This window comes from Podarcis vaucheri (genome assembly GCF_965113315.1).
Source record: "Podarcis vaucheri genome assembly, chromosome: 3".
NCBI lineage: Eukaryota > Metazoa > Chordata > Lepidosauria > Squamata > Lacertidae > Podarcis > Podarcis vaucheri.
Genome location: NC_138761.1, coordinates 50,463,838 through 50,478,234, shown reverse-complemented (window position 1 = coordinate 50,478,234; position 14,397 = coordinate 50,463,838). Strand labels below are relative to the sequence as shown.

The 14,397-nt window shown below is 43.3% G+C and overlaps 1 protein-coding gene across 1 annotated transcript; it reads left to right on the top strand.

The window, feature by feature from the left end:
* The first annotated feature begins 737 nt into the window (after positions 1 to 737).
* On the top strand, positions 738 to 8,972 carry FAM89A (family with sequence similarity 89 member A). Its single transcript, XM_082217046.1, has 2 exons — positions 738 to 1,161; positions 7,863 to 8,972. The coding sequence occupies exons 1-2, from the start codon at positions 883 to 885 to the stop codon at positions 8,019 to 8,021; spliced, it is 438 nt and encodes a 145-aa protein (XP_082073172.1). The 5' UTR covers positions 738 to 882; the 3' UTR covers positions 8,022 to 8,972.
* Positions 8,973 to 14,397: the final 5,425 nt, after the last annotated feature.

Here is a 14,397-nt window from a genome sequence, read left to right as displayed (position 1 = left end):
TTTGACATTCACATTCCCCGCCCTCACAGCTCTTAATTGGTTCCCAACGTGGGGCACACGCCCCACGGGGGGGCAATTTGATTTTTGAGGGGGGCAATTCGAGAATGAGTTACTAACATTTAATGGCATTTTAGCCTTCCTCCACGTGAATAGGAGTTCACTTTTTGAATAATAAGAATTATATGTCACGGGGAATCAGGATTTCAGAGATGCTTAGGTGGGGCATGGCCAAAAAGGGTTTGGAACCACTGCCTTCCTTATTTATTTACGACAGCTCTTAAATTACCTTGGACCCAGTGGCGTAGCGTGGGGGGTGCAGGGGGGGCCGGCCACACCGGGCGCAAGATCTGGGAGTTAGGGTTAGGGGGCGCAAATCCACGGGTTAGGGGGCGCAAATTACTTGCCTTGCCCCGGGTGCTGACAACCCACGCTACGCCACTGCTTGGACCAAACTGCCTCCCCCCCCCCTCCTTTTTTTAAACTGCACTCTCTTGCTAGGCTATTCCTTCTCAGCAGCCCCGATTAACCCCCCTTCCTTGCTCCTCCGCTTTATGACTAGCTGAAGAAAGCGAACCCCTCCCGGCCGCCGCCGGGCACTCCCCGGAGTGTTTCGGGTACCATTTTGCGTCTATTGTGCCTTCTTCCCTCCTTCTCGGGCCCGCCCTGAGCCCGCCTCTTTCTCCCTTCCAGGGCCTGTCCCTGTTGCGAGGGCGGGCCGAGCGGGGCCGGCAGAAGGGAGGCGGGCCCCGAGCGGAGCCGAACAGAAGAGAGCTTTTCTCGGCGAGAGAAGGAGGCGGAGGCGGCTCTCTTGTTTTCTTTCGCGGCAGACTTAGCTCAGCTGGGCTGAGGGGACCGGCTGGCCGCCTTGCCCCGCCGGGTGCCATGAGTGGGTCGGGGCTGCCCGGAGGCGGCGGCGGCGGCGGGTCTGGGTTGCCTCCCCTGCCCAAGAGCCTGAGCGGCTTGTTGAATTCTTCTTCGAGCGGGGTCGGCCCGGGCGGAGCAGGCGGGCGCTGGCGGGACCTGCAGCGGCTCTACGCGCAGAAGTCCCGCATCCAGGACGAGCTGAGCCGCAGCGGAGGCGGCGGAGGGGGAAGGGGATCCCCGCGGCCGCCCAAGCCTCCCAACCTGGACGCCGCTTTGGCCTTGCTGCGGAAAGAGATGGTGAGCACCCGCCAGTTTTTGCTCTCTTTTTTTGCGTGTTTGTGCTTGGTGCAAGTCTTCCGCCCCACCCCCTTTTTAAAACTGCTCAGTTTTGAGTCCCGGGGCCTGGCACGAGAACGTCGCCTCTGAGCGCGTGCAGAGTTCAATTCCGGCGCCGGAAGGCTGTTGGCGATTTCTGCTCCCCTCGCGCGCATGCCGGTACGATGCACACGGTGGAAAGGAAACCTTTTGTTTGTGGCAGGCAGGGTTCGAGTTTTCATCCCAGCTCCTTGCGCAAAAAAAGGCAAATGCTCTTCTCTACTGCGATAGCAAGAGGTGGCAGCACCCCAGTTGCTGGATCTGCTTCCTAAAAGGAAGTGAGATTGGCCTCTTTTAGGTGGGCAGCTGAGGGGGCAAGTCCTAAGCCCTTGCCTGTGAGTAAGCACATGGGTGTGGCCAGTGCTTTTTCCTGGGGGTACGCAGGGGTACGCATACCCCCTAAACATTTTGTGAATCTGTTTGGCCTCATTGAGGGGCAGTTTTTCAATATGAGTAGGAAAATGAGAGTACAGTACCCCTAAACATTTTTTTAGGAAAAATCACTGGGGGGGGGTCAGCTGCCCCCAATCAACAACAAAAAACGGAGGTTCTGCCCCCCCCCCACGAAAGGCCTGCCCCCCCCAAATCCTGACTATGCCCATCAGTAAGCACCATTCAATTCTGGGGAGATATGGTTAGGAATGTGCAGTAAGACACTTTTCCACCAAGCCCTTAGTGTTTACCTGTTGCAGACTCGTTTTTTTGCTCTCTTCTTCTTACTTTAATACTGTTTTTAGTTGTAGAGTTTTTAATTCTTGTAAATTGCATTTGGGGCTCCCTCTTAGGTCCAAAAGGCCGTATATACACATTTTTTAGGGATAAAGATATAAAATCTATTTTTAGATAGATTTAAAAGCGATAAAGGTGGAAACTGGAAGCTGTTTTGCTTATTAATCACTATGGCTACCTTAGCTGTGCTGAAGACCTTGGGCAGACCCTGTGGAATTTTTATACTTATTTATTTACCCTTTGAACAGTTGTGAAACTGAGGAGTTCAAATGGAGAATTGCCAGGAGGTAAAGGGGGGGGGGGGCTGCCATTCTAGAATGACAAACCCAAAGGATGCATAGAGCTGGTTGTGCAATTCTTTGGGCCTAAGCCTGTGATGCTTACCCAAGTTGCAGTTAATGGATGCAAGACCTATCTAGGGATTGTGACTGAAACATTCCTCATGTGAGAGAGAAAAAGAAACTCAAATCGAAAGATTGGCAAACCAAAAAAAACCCCACCTTGATAGCATCTGAAGTATGTCACTATTATCTTCCCTTTTAAAACTCTTTTCTCATTCTGTCCTTCTCTTTGTTTCCTTCTAAAATAAAGTACCGTACTTAAAAGCTATTTCCTCTAAAAATGATCTTGTTCATTCTTTCAGTTCCTCTACAAATTCTTTTAGTTAGAACTAATTTTTCATTCTGCGCTCTAGTCATAGTTGCATATTGTACAAGCACACACCTGTTCTTTATATTCACTATTTGGATCAGAAGTGTTTTGTTCTGTTTCAGAAACTGGAATGTGACTTCTAGTAAGCAGGCTGCTTCTTTCCCACCTTTGACTTGTCTTCTGAAATGTAGGTTAATTGGCTTAATGGGCTTTTACTTTGCACAAGATTGGTACTTGGGCTGTGCACCAGATTGCTTACAGCAGCAGATTCACATTTGTTTTTAAAGGCGACTAAAAATTGAAGTGCTTCAAATATTGTTACACTAGCAGATCATGTAAGCAAACAAAGTATGGGCTAGATTCATTTTGAATATCAAGCATGGCTTTTTGTCTTATAAACCTATAAAGCAAGTTAAGAATGAATCCTTTCATTGTCCCAGAAAAGCTTTTGCAAAACCCGCAATCTAAAAGGTTTTCCCATTTTAAGTGGTACACATATGCCTTTCATGAGACAAAAGCTTCAGGTTAAACAAGCAACATTGCTCTTAGTGAAACATGACTGAATTATTAGGTATGCAAAACTTTTCCTTTGGATCGGTAACAAGAAACTTCCAAAGGCAGCAGAGATCTATGCCTGTCTGGCACACCCCTGATTAAGTAATCTGGAGCTATCTTTTTTCCTGCTGTAGGAAGGAAGTTGCAATGGTTGACAAGTTTTCTTAGAATTAGGATGTCAGCTCATGAATACTCACAGCATGTGATCACTCTAAATCTGGCTATTTTAAGATGTGATTAAAAGGTATTTTCTCTTTGCAGTATTTGTGGGATACTGCTATCAGTCTGCACATGGTCCTTGGAAACAGAACATGAAAGCATCATAGCATTGTCTAGCTCGGGCCATATGTGGTGTACGTATGGCGCACTGTATGTTAGGATCCTGTAAACTCCCTTCAAAAAACAGCAAAGTATCACTTTAAAATACAGAGTATTAGAGTCAGACACCTTCTCTTACACATGTCCTCTTTGCATTCATGACAGTGCCCACCAATCACAATGTTGCATACTGATGACACCCTCAGCTTCGCTGCACAAGGAAGAAATTATGTGTGGTGATGGTGAAACATCAACATCACCTTGCCCAACCACACAGATAAGATGCAGCGCTGCAAACACATACTAGAGTGCCCTTACCACTGTGAACCACTCTGGTGCGTCCAGTCCAAATCCCATAACTGGGATCCCTGCAGGTGCCCTTGCACCATGCACATGGGCCGGAGATCAGCCTTTGGACAGGAAAACATACAGGAAGGATGGGCATTCCTGGCATATCACCCAGCCTCACTTTTGCATGGTGAACCTTTGGCCTCCCCTTGGCAACCATTCAGCCCCTGATGAGGAAAGTGTGTCTTTGTGAGAAAGAAAAGAGATCTTTTGCATGGTAGGAGGAATGGAGATACCAGGTGGTGGGTGTGTAAACAGAGTAAGAGGAGCTGGGGCAGTGGATTTTAGCTCTCCATTAGCTTCAGTAGGAATGTTTTTAATTTACACACAGCCAAGCTTAGGGAAGCTTTGAAAACCTGTTGTTCCTCCTCCTGACACACTGCCCATTTTTTATCACTCTGCTGGTGGAATTGCACCCCGTAAGCCTGGTGCTATGCCAGTGTCAATCCCCATCACCACTGTTTATCATTAGCTAGTGCAAAGAAACTGACTGGCATTTTGACACCACTCTCATCTGCAGTACATGGTGCATAGCTTATTACTGTAAGTTTGTCTACTACAATTTGAAACTGTAGATATTCCTGACTTCACTAATGCCATTGCTAGTCAGAAGGTGTATTTATGGAATCTGGAGCCTGGCTGTGTGGTTTCTATTTAATGTTGAGATTATATCTCAAAGGTAAAAAACAAACAAACCCTAATTAGATGGTATCACACCCTCCACTATAAATCTTACTTGTATCTTTTGTATAGAAAAAGAAATTGTATGTTCTGGTAAGAGATATAAACCCAATTGTTTAGATTGCTTTTCTGATACCTAGCCTGCATATTTGTCTTGCTCATCCTTCACCCACTTTTACCTATAATTCTTAATCTTGCCACCCCCACAAATACCTGCAGTTGTTGTTTACCTATGATTCATTTCTGTTTTCCTTATGAATAACTAGTTGAACTGTAACACGGCTAGCCTTGCAAGTTAGTTTTGCCCATTAGTGGGAGGTGAGTGTTTTGCTTTGAAGGGCAAATGAGAAGTCATCACTAGATCCACCTTAAGGGGAGAAAAGCAAGCTTAATTTCTGGTTGTAATATCATTTTTGAAAGGCAGAATAAAATAATGTGCTGTGATCTTGGACACTGCAATGCCTATGCTATTTTTCTTTCTCTACTTGGGGGGGGGGGGGAGCCTGGCATGAGTTGTGTGAAAGGCAAGAATGAATGATGTGAGGTGTTTGATTATATTCATATTATTTTCCTAAATGTCCTTGTGAAAAGCTGCCCGTATAAGCTGAAGGTAGTTGCATATGGCTAAAAAACAGAAGTCCTATGGACCAAAAAGTTAAATACATTAAAAAGAACATTTATGGCATAGTGCAGATAATACAAAGTACTCTTGTCTTTCACATTCATTCAGTTCTCCATTACTGTGTAGGAAGGAAGGAGGCGGGTAATATATGATGAAGTAAGCCCTGAAAGAAGTTCTGTAAAATGCTCAAAGACTCTTGTTATACCTTGGGCAGTTTCTGTATTTAATTCAAGAATTTTAAGCGTTCAGAACAACCTGGCTTTGTACTTCATTCCTGTCCTTACTTTAAGCTACCCAGCTTCTGATGGAGCTGTCTTTTAAAATGCTTGTGTGAAAAGCTGGGAGTAAATAGGATGAAATTGTTGTAGTAGCTGGCTGCCCTCCACAAGTGCTACAGCAAGCAAGCATCAAACTGAGTGTTCTTCAAGGGGCAGACACGCCCACTCAGGATTTTCTGGGCCCATGTGGATTATGGATTTTGCCTTACTTGCAAAAGAGGGCATACATTTGCATACATTTTGTGTCATACGCAAATTTGCATTCTCTTTTGTAGGGTGGAGGACCATAAGATAAATCGGGGGCCATACAGGAATAACATGTCTGTCCAACAGAATGGGTGGTATCCAGCTGACTGCTTCCATTAGTGCAAATATTTCTCCATTTCTTTCCCCCCTCCACACTCCCCAAATTTGCTTTGGGAACCCCCAGAACAGATATGAGGGGTGTAAGGAATGGAGATGGGGAAGTTCTGGATTTCTATATAAGGAAAGGCATAACCTGTTAAATTACTGCTTGCCACATAGCCGTTAAAGGCACAAAAGCTCAGTTCTCCCTCAATGCTAACCCTAAACCATGCAAAGAACTCATGTTCCATGATTTGTAAACCCCTTATGATACTGTATATCTGTCATCAATTAATCTTAGGCTAGCAATACCTCATTCAGTACAAGACCAGACATGGTGTTTCAGCTGGCTGGCAGTGGGGGTCACAAGAGATTTTAAATTTACAGTTATTTTGGTTCAGATGTCTATTCTTGGGTAAAGATTACCGTACATTGTTTTAAAGGAGGAGTGTCTTTTAGGAGCATATGTTACAGCTATTTATTTATACCTAGTAAAAACTACAACAATATTACCAGCCAAGGTGAAACAGCCATCTTTTCTTCTTTTTAAGCAAAAAGGAGTAGTTGATCCTTTGACATGAATATATTCATTTAAGTGTATTAAGTGCAGCACCTTGCTCCCAAGAATCCCCGTTTCCTTCCCCCCATGAGTGGAAAAGCAATCACCTTCCATGTTGCTGCTACACCTCCCCAGCTTCATTTCTGTAAAAACAGAGGCACACACTTTTACGAGACTAGAATACACTGAGCTACACTGCAGGGTTGTCATACGGTATTATCTTCTGCCTCCCCGCTATCCAAGCAATATCAGCACAGCAACACAACTTTTTTGCAAGGATGCTATAACCCACACTTTCCCAACCTCACCACACCCTCCCCCTGAGGCAATATGGATAGAGTAATGATGGGTTGTATTTATATTTGCATTGGTAGGATTTTTTAAGTTTGCATACTCAGGGGAAAAATAAACTAGAGTTCAAAAGAGAATGGACTCTTTTCTTTGCTGGTACTTTTTGCTTTGGGGTAGACATGTTGTTGCCCAATCACAGCTATGCTAAAATCCTGGATTTCTCAATTATTTTCTTTGTGCAACAACCACTTATTTACCAAGGAAGATGAACAGGCACCCTCAGAATGAAGCAGACAGTCTCTGGAGAACAGTTGAGTCATACAAGTACTAGAGAAGAAAGACCCCAACATGGCTTCAAAATGAATGTGGAAGTCTATTCCCATCGACCCTTAATTTCTCAAGAGCACTTGTGAATCAGAGCTCTGCTTCATGTATGGGGGGGGGGTAACCACTGAAAGGCAGGAATAGTATATCTCACAAAGCGATTGCTTTGAATGGTACCTACACACTTTGCTTCATCATTTTCATTCTACAAGGGCTAGAGACAACTGCCCCCCCCCCGCCAACCAATCAAATGAAAGTGTGGAGCTGGGCCTGATACAGCGGTCATCCCTGCACCAGTTTGTCAGAATTGGGTTTTGTTGATTTCCTATGAAGTAGAATTCAAAGCATATCGAGGGAGGAGGGAGAGAACACTGAATGTTTCCTCAATTCATGCTTTCGTTCCCATGAAGTTGCTTCTCTCCCATAGGGACACACTGACTAGAACCTTCCACCAGGGGAGTAAAAAACAAAAAGGAGGGAGTTTCAGTCCCCCTTCTCCCACCAGCCCAAGGTGCACCTTAAACTACATTTATTTCCCCACTTTATAAGAAATTGGCAGTGACCCACTTCTGACACAGGTCTGTGCTAATCACATCTGGTTTCTCCTTAATGCAGTATCACCTATGGTTACACAGATCCTCTGCTATTAAAGAGGGCATGGTAACATGACTTAAGCATCAGGAATGTTTTGCCACGCTGCTTCCTGCATACTCCAGCTTCCCCCACAGCTGTTTCTTCCTTACTTCGGCAGGGTGGAATCTCCCACGTAATTTAATTATCCTGCTCATATTGTGTAATTGTCAGGTACAACACTGATCTTCTGAGTGAAGTCATTGTGGGGAGCAAAATGTGCAAGCGCTAGCATTTTAGAAGTAAAATTAAGCCATAAATACTAATATGTGTGTGTGTTCTCTTCTACAAGGTTGGTCTCCGGCAGCTAGATATGTCATTATTATGTCAACTATACTCCCTTTATGAGTCAATTCAAGAATATAAAGGTGCCTGCCAAGCTGTATCAAGTGCAGACTGTGCATATGCTCTGGAAAATGGCTTTTTTGATGAAGAGGAGGAATATTTCTAAGAACACAGCCGTTCCCTGGAGTAGAGCTGAGATCATCGGCGTCTAATTGGAACTTAAAGTGCATTCCTGCCTTGTGCTGAAGAAAAGACGCTCTGCTACTTTGCAGCCCATTTATTTCTGGCATGCTGTCAACCCGAGTTACACATTGTGTGAATCCTCCTTTAAGGAAAGCCATGTGCGACAAATTTTAAGGCGTCCTCAAGCATGTTTGACAGGCCATGTCAGTATAATTTGTGAACTGGGTCTTTCCAGTTTGCACATGTTGGAAAATGACTTTCTATTAACTGTGGCTTGGGATCATGCAAGGAAGAAATGACATCTGGAGTGTTCTGACATGTAAAACATTATTAGTAATAATTATATATGTATTTTGTAAACATTTGAATAGTGTTTGAACTGATGTTTTGACTTTTTATAGAAAATCTTGTTAAAAGCTCAGAGCATTGAGGACCAACATGTACCTTCTCCAGTACTGTATTAGATAGACTTTTAAAAATCTCAGATACACTTCTGAAAGCCTCTTACCATATTCTTTTCCATTGCAAAGTTTACAAATGTTAGGAATACTACCCTCTTTCCCCAGTGATCAGTTCACTCTTTCACTCACATAAGTTTTAGCTATTTTAATCCAATCAATTTAAAGTTTTGTAACACTTGGTATATTTTTACACAAATACAGTGAAAGCAAATGGGTCTTCCTTTTTGTGAGCTTATATAAGTGTAATTAGATTGCTTATTCAGTGAATAGTAATATAAATTTCACACAAACTGAGACCAACAGCAGTATTTTATACTCCTTAATGCTTGGAAGAGAGCTGTGAACTTTGTATCTTATAAATCCAAAGGATGTGTACAAATTATTTGTAGGTTATTCTATGCAGCTTTGTTTTTTTATACTATTGTAACAGAAAACTCAAGCTTGACCTGTAATTTATTAAACTTTATACCAAACATGGTGTGTGTGTGTAAATAAGTAAAATTATCTAAGTACAGCCAGGCCTGCTTCCTTCACAAATAAAACACAAACTGCCACCTCAGTCATGTTGTCAGGTTTTGCACAGAGGGTGCTTCCATGAAGGAATTTTCAGGAAACCAGTACATTCGTACCTTGGATCTCAAGCGCCTTGGCTCCTGAACAAATTGGCTCTCAAACAATCAAAACTCAGAAGTGAGTATTCCGGTTTTTGAACGATTTTCTTAAGTCAAATGTCCAGTGTGGCTTTCGCAGCTTCTGATTGGCTGCAAGAGGCTCCTGAAGCCAATCGGAAGCCGCACTTTGGTTTTCGAATGGTTCCGGGAGTCAAATGGACTCCCAGAACGCATTCTGTTTGAGAACCAAGGTACCACCATACCAGGATGGTCACCTGTGAGACTAGATACAGAATAAGTCAGTTGCAATGGGACTTAAGTGTAGCTATTTTAATCTGGCTGTAACTTATAAATTCTTACTATGTGTAAAGGTGGTGGAATTTGCTTGGCTTTGGCTTTCCACCATGCACACAAAATATATTAACAGCATGAACACTTGAATAGCTAGTTTAACTAGTGACCCTGCAATCACCACCAAGTAGGGCCTTTGTTGGTGACAGTGCCTACATAGGGATGCAACCAATGAATTTGTAATGAGGGCACAGACCTAGTACTGATTCTTGTATTGCAGACACCACAGTGTCCCCAATCCATCAGTAACTTGGGTAGCAACATGTCCCCAGGGCTACCTGCAGACAGTGGTCTGAATCTCCTTCATGCTTCACACAAGCATTGTTTTGGAGCACAATTCACACAGCAAGGAAGTGGAGCCCAAGCTACAACGCACTTATGTAGCCTATAGAGCAGTGCACAATCTACCTGGGATAAAGCCTGAAGCTCTATCCAGGGAGAGAAAGATTCGTCAAGTAACCAGAGAGGTGCAATAGCAGCTGTAGACACTGACAGTAACAACCTCTAGTGGCTTTGTTGCTTGTTGGGAAGTAAGGAATATGCACACATAGCTGAGCCTATTGGGAAGATTGCTGCATACCAATAGCCTATCTGCTGCATTTGGCCCATTCCAACCACATGTAAACCCATGTGATGAATCTCCCCACCACCCTTGCTATTTTGCCTGATAGGTGAGCCTTGCTGGATAGCAGTCCACATTTCTGCATACTTCCTCCCTCCCACCCACTGCAACTGCTTCCTGCACTCCGACAGCAGCATACACCTTATTTACACATTCTGATATAAATGCCCCTTCACAGGGAATCTGCATGTTGTTGCAAGACTGGGTTTGGACCCAATCTAGCTACGTTTTCTGGATAGCTAAAGGACATTGCAGGATTTAATCATAGAATTGTAGAATTGGAAGGGGTCCCCCAAGGGTCATCTAGTCCAACCCCCTGCAATGCAGGAATCTCAACTAAAGCATCAATGACAGATGTTTTACATTCACTTACAGGTATTTATACCTCCTCCTTCAACTCTAAAAAGCCTTACACTTGGGAAAGAATGCTCTTTCCAGAGTTGATGGTGGGGAATTTTGCAATCTGATGTACTTTACATATGTATATTGAACCAAGCTGCAGGGGGATATAGTCTTTTAACAAGATAGTATTTTTAGCTAGACTATGTGCCAAGATACACACTTGTTTACTCAGGAAAGCCTTGAACTTACGCAGGCTTTTGCATTACCAAAGAAAGCAAGGGAACTGTTCTTCATGACATATCTGCAAAACGTAAATCCTGCTATTGAGATTCCTATGAAACTACACAAAGTTCAGATTGCTCAACTTCGTTGTTTTGGTCTGTTTCCACATATACTGAGCATTCTTTGGAGAGTCACAAAAACAGCAGGATCTCAGGGAAGCAACGAAATGGCTTCCTGCTGTGGGCTTCCCTCTGTTGTCCAAAAAAAAGAAGTCAATATCTCTTGTGTCAATATTTTGAAATGTAGTTACATTTATTTTGGGCGAGCTACAGAGAATTCATTGGGATAAGCTACATTTAATGGCCTTATTAATGTCTTCAGCAGTTAAAAGACTTATGAAGATGTTTTCAATTTAAAAAGATGTAAATACTCCAGTTTTTCTCATGAAGCAAAAATACTGCAGGGAAAATGTATCGTACAATGCCAGTTTAATGTTCAATATCACCCAGAAGCCTGCCCCTCCCACCCCCAAAATATGCTTTTAAGGCTACAATATTACGCACATTTTTCTGACAGACAATCTCCATTAAATACAGTGGGGCTTACTTCTGAGTAACATGCATAGATCAGTAGCAGGACAGCAAAGAGGAAGAAACAGCTATGGCTGATGCCAGAGGTCAGTCAAAAACCAAGACTTGGAAACCAGTAAACTGCTCACTGAGCTGGTTATGCTACCATTTTAATTTTGCATGGGATTCCTGGCAAAGCCAGATGTCGTGTATGTCTTTCTCTTATTCTGGCCTTCCCAGGAGCCCAGCTGAGAGAGAAGAACCTGTCTGTTTTCTCCTCCTTTTCTGCAGTGCACAGATGAGTTGTCATGGAATGGCCGAATGCAGAGTTGTTGTGTGGGAAACCCCTCTAGGGAACCCCCAAGGGAAGAAGGCTCCGAGCCAGGGGATTGGTGGTGGGAAGACAATGTGTGGTCAGATGGAAGAGAAGACTGGGAGGAGGTGTCAGTGGCAGAAGAGGTGACAAGGTTTAGTGAACCCAGGGTTTAGAAGCTGTGGCAGAGAGCAGCTCCGACTGACTCTGAAGTGGAGGCTAGAGGGGAGAGTGGTCAAGAGGGAGAGTTGAGGTTGCTGATGAATCCAGGGAGTCTCCCCCTCCTGCTGAGACCTCTCCCTCCCGGTCTACCAGAACACGCAGAGAAATCGAAAGAGCAGAGATTGATTGTGCACAGACACAGTCTCAGATTGCTTGGGAAATAACCTGGAGAGGAGGGAAGTCAGTCCTCGCAACTTCCTCACTGGGGCAAGACTTGCTGGGAAGAGTTGTCGTGATCACTAGGCTTGCTCTGTTTTGGTTTCTTCGAATTAAGCATTAACTTACCTGACATTGTGTTTTTTATCGCTGACCTACATCTGACTCCGGCTCCTGACAGCATGTGAATTTTACCTTTATAGTAGGCTAGTTTCTATACACATCCATCTCAATCTTCAATCTAAGACAGCAAGAAGCATCAGAGTTCAAGGACACATCCCAGGCAGGAAAAATACTGGAGGTACAAAGCAGGGCTGTTGAGGGGTGTGGCTTGGGGAGAGTCCCAAGGACCTAACAGCCCTGGAAGGCCCCATTTTCTTCTGCAAGGCCACCAGATGTTAGTGGACTGCAGCTCTCATCACTGCCTACCGTTGGTCATGCTGCTTGGGGCTGATAGTTCAGCAACATCAGGAGGCCCACAGGTTCCCCACTCCTGGTTTAGAGTTTCATGCAAAACAGGCCAGTGTTAACTATAGTACAAATTAATGTACTAAGGCTGAATTCCTATACTTGGGAGTAAATCCTTATAAACTCAGCAGGATTATTTCTCAGCAGTCATGCATAGTATTTCACTGCACTTCCCCTTATTTGGATGTAAGTTTCATTGCACTCGGCAAACATTTTGGAAGGAGAAAGTGTTTTGACACTAAATGCTATCTTGTCCCTTTTTGCAAAGTCAAAATTTCAAGATTTAATAATGCATGTTTTATTGTGTTATGACCTCTTGTTTGTATATAGCATGTCTGCTCTTAAGTCTGTGAGGTTTTATTTTGGGCAGGATCCCTCCCTCACCTCAAAAAAATGTTTATTTATCTCATCAGCCCAGTGTTCAAGCACATAGTGCTACCCCTCAAGGGTCAAAGAAACCATTCAGTGGAGTTGAGAGGACTGGCCCATGTGCAGTAATTCATGGGTTCATTTTAGACTTCCGGAGCTAGGCTCTGTCACAAACAATAATTATGCCTGTCTGAATTGTGCCAGCTATTGCTTAAACTGTTTCGACTGGTTAAACACAAGAGCCTTTTGAATCATTTAGAATCCGGCAGAGCCAGAATGGCTGTATCAAGATTCCAAGAGGAGAAATATATATTTTTAACTCCGTCTATGGCTCTTTTTGTTCAAATTCATTCAGCCTAGTCACTTCTGATTTAAAATGTACTTAATGGGAATCAAGCTGAATATTTTAAATTAATCCAGTGAAACTTTGCGAGATTGGTAATTAAAATGACATGTTAGGATATATTAAAGAATGTAAGATTAATACACTTACACTTGGAGCTTCTGGTATGGTACTAAAAGCTACCCTTTCAAGAAGCTGAAATGCAGCTTGCTTTTTCAGTGCCGTGGTATATCTGAAGAAGTGTGCATGCACACGAAAGCTCATACCAAGAACTAACTTAGTTGGTCTTTAAGGTGCTACTGGGTGGTATATCGACAAACTGATGTTTGGCTGGCGATATTGTTGAAAAGCTTATATTGCCCAGCCGTAGTGGCTAGATTATAACCTTCTTCCTGACATCTACTTAGAGGGGATTTTTCAAGATGGGGGCTTTCAACTCCCCCTCCCACTTAAACAGCAAACCTGCTCACCTCCATATCACTGAGAAACAGCTTTTGAAACTGAACAAAGCTTCAAAAGCAGTTTGAACAGCACATCAGGTCAGGTTAGCATATCTGAAGGTTAAAGATTATACAGGGTCATCACAAGTCCCTTGAAGGATACCAACTGTTTCTTAGATCCCAGCAAAAGCTTTTACAGTTATGCGCCGAGGAGAGAGATGACTGGTTGTGATCTTTTACTGTTTGCTTTTATACGGCTTTGTTGTCATCACTGTGTTATTTAATTTCTTTAAAAGAAGTAGTGCTGTGTATTGTTTTATATATTCTGTTTTGTTCTCTCAAAGATGTAGGCCATGGAAAGTTTCCAGCCCAGCGTGGGGCTGACTGAGTTCTGTCCTCAAAGCTGCTGAGGAACAACAGATGGGAGGCTGGGAAGATGCATTTTGTTGGCACAGGCTAGAAGTGGCAGTTTATCATTGGTTTAAAAATATTTTTGACATTTTAAAATAGTTGCATTTAGCTATTTTAAAGTGAACATTTCATTATTTTATTCTTTTTGTAAATCACTCTTTTTTACAATCAAGTGGAATATAAATGTTATTAAATAAAAAATAAAAACAAAATAATGGCATGGGCACAAATGATTGTCATATGGGCTGTGGATATCCTGTCTACAGAAAAATTCCCTTAAGTTCAGTGGTAAAAAGAGGATTCCTGTGCCACTCTAGATACAGGGACCACCAGGAACATTTAGTCTTTAGCCTACTTGTTGCCTTTAAGCATAATAGAGAACAGCTGACATTCTTGTCTATGCGAGAAGATCATAGACTCATAGAAGTGTAGAGCTGGGAGTGCTGCACTTGAGAAGAA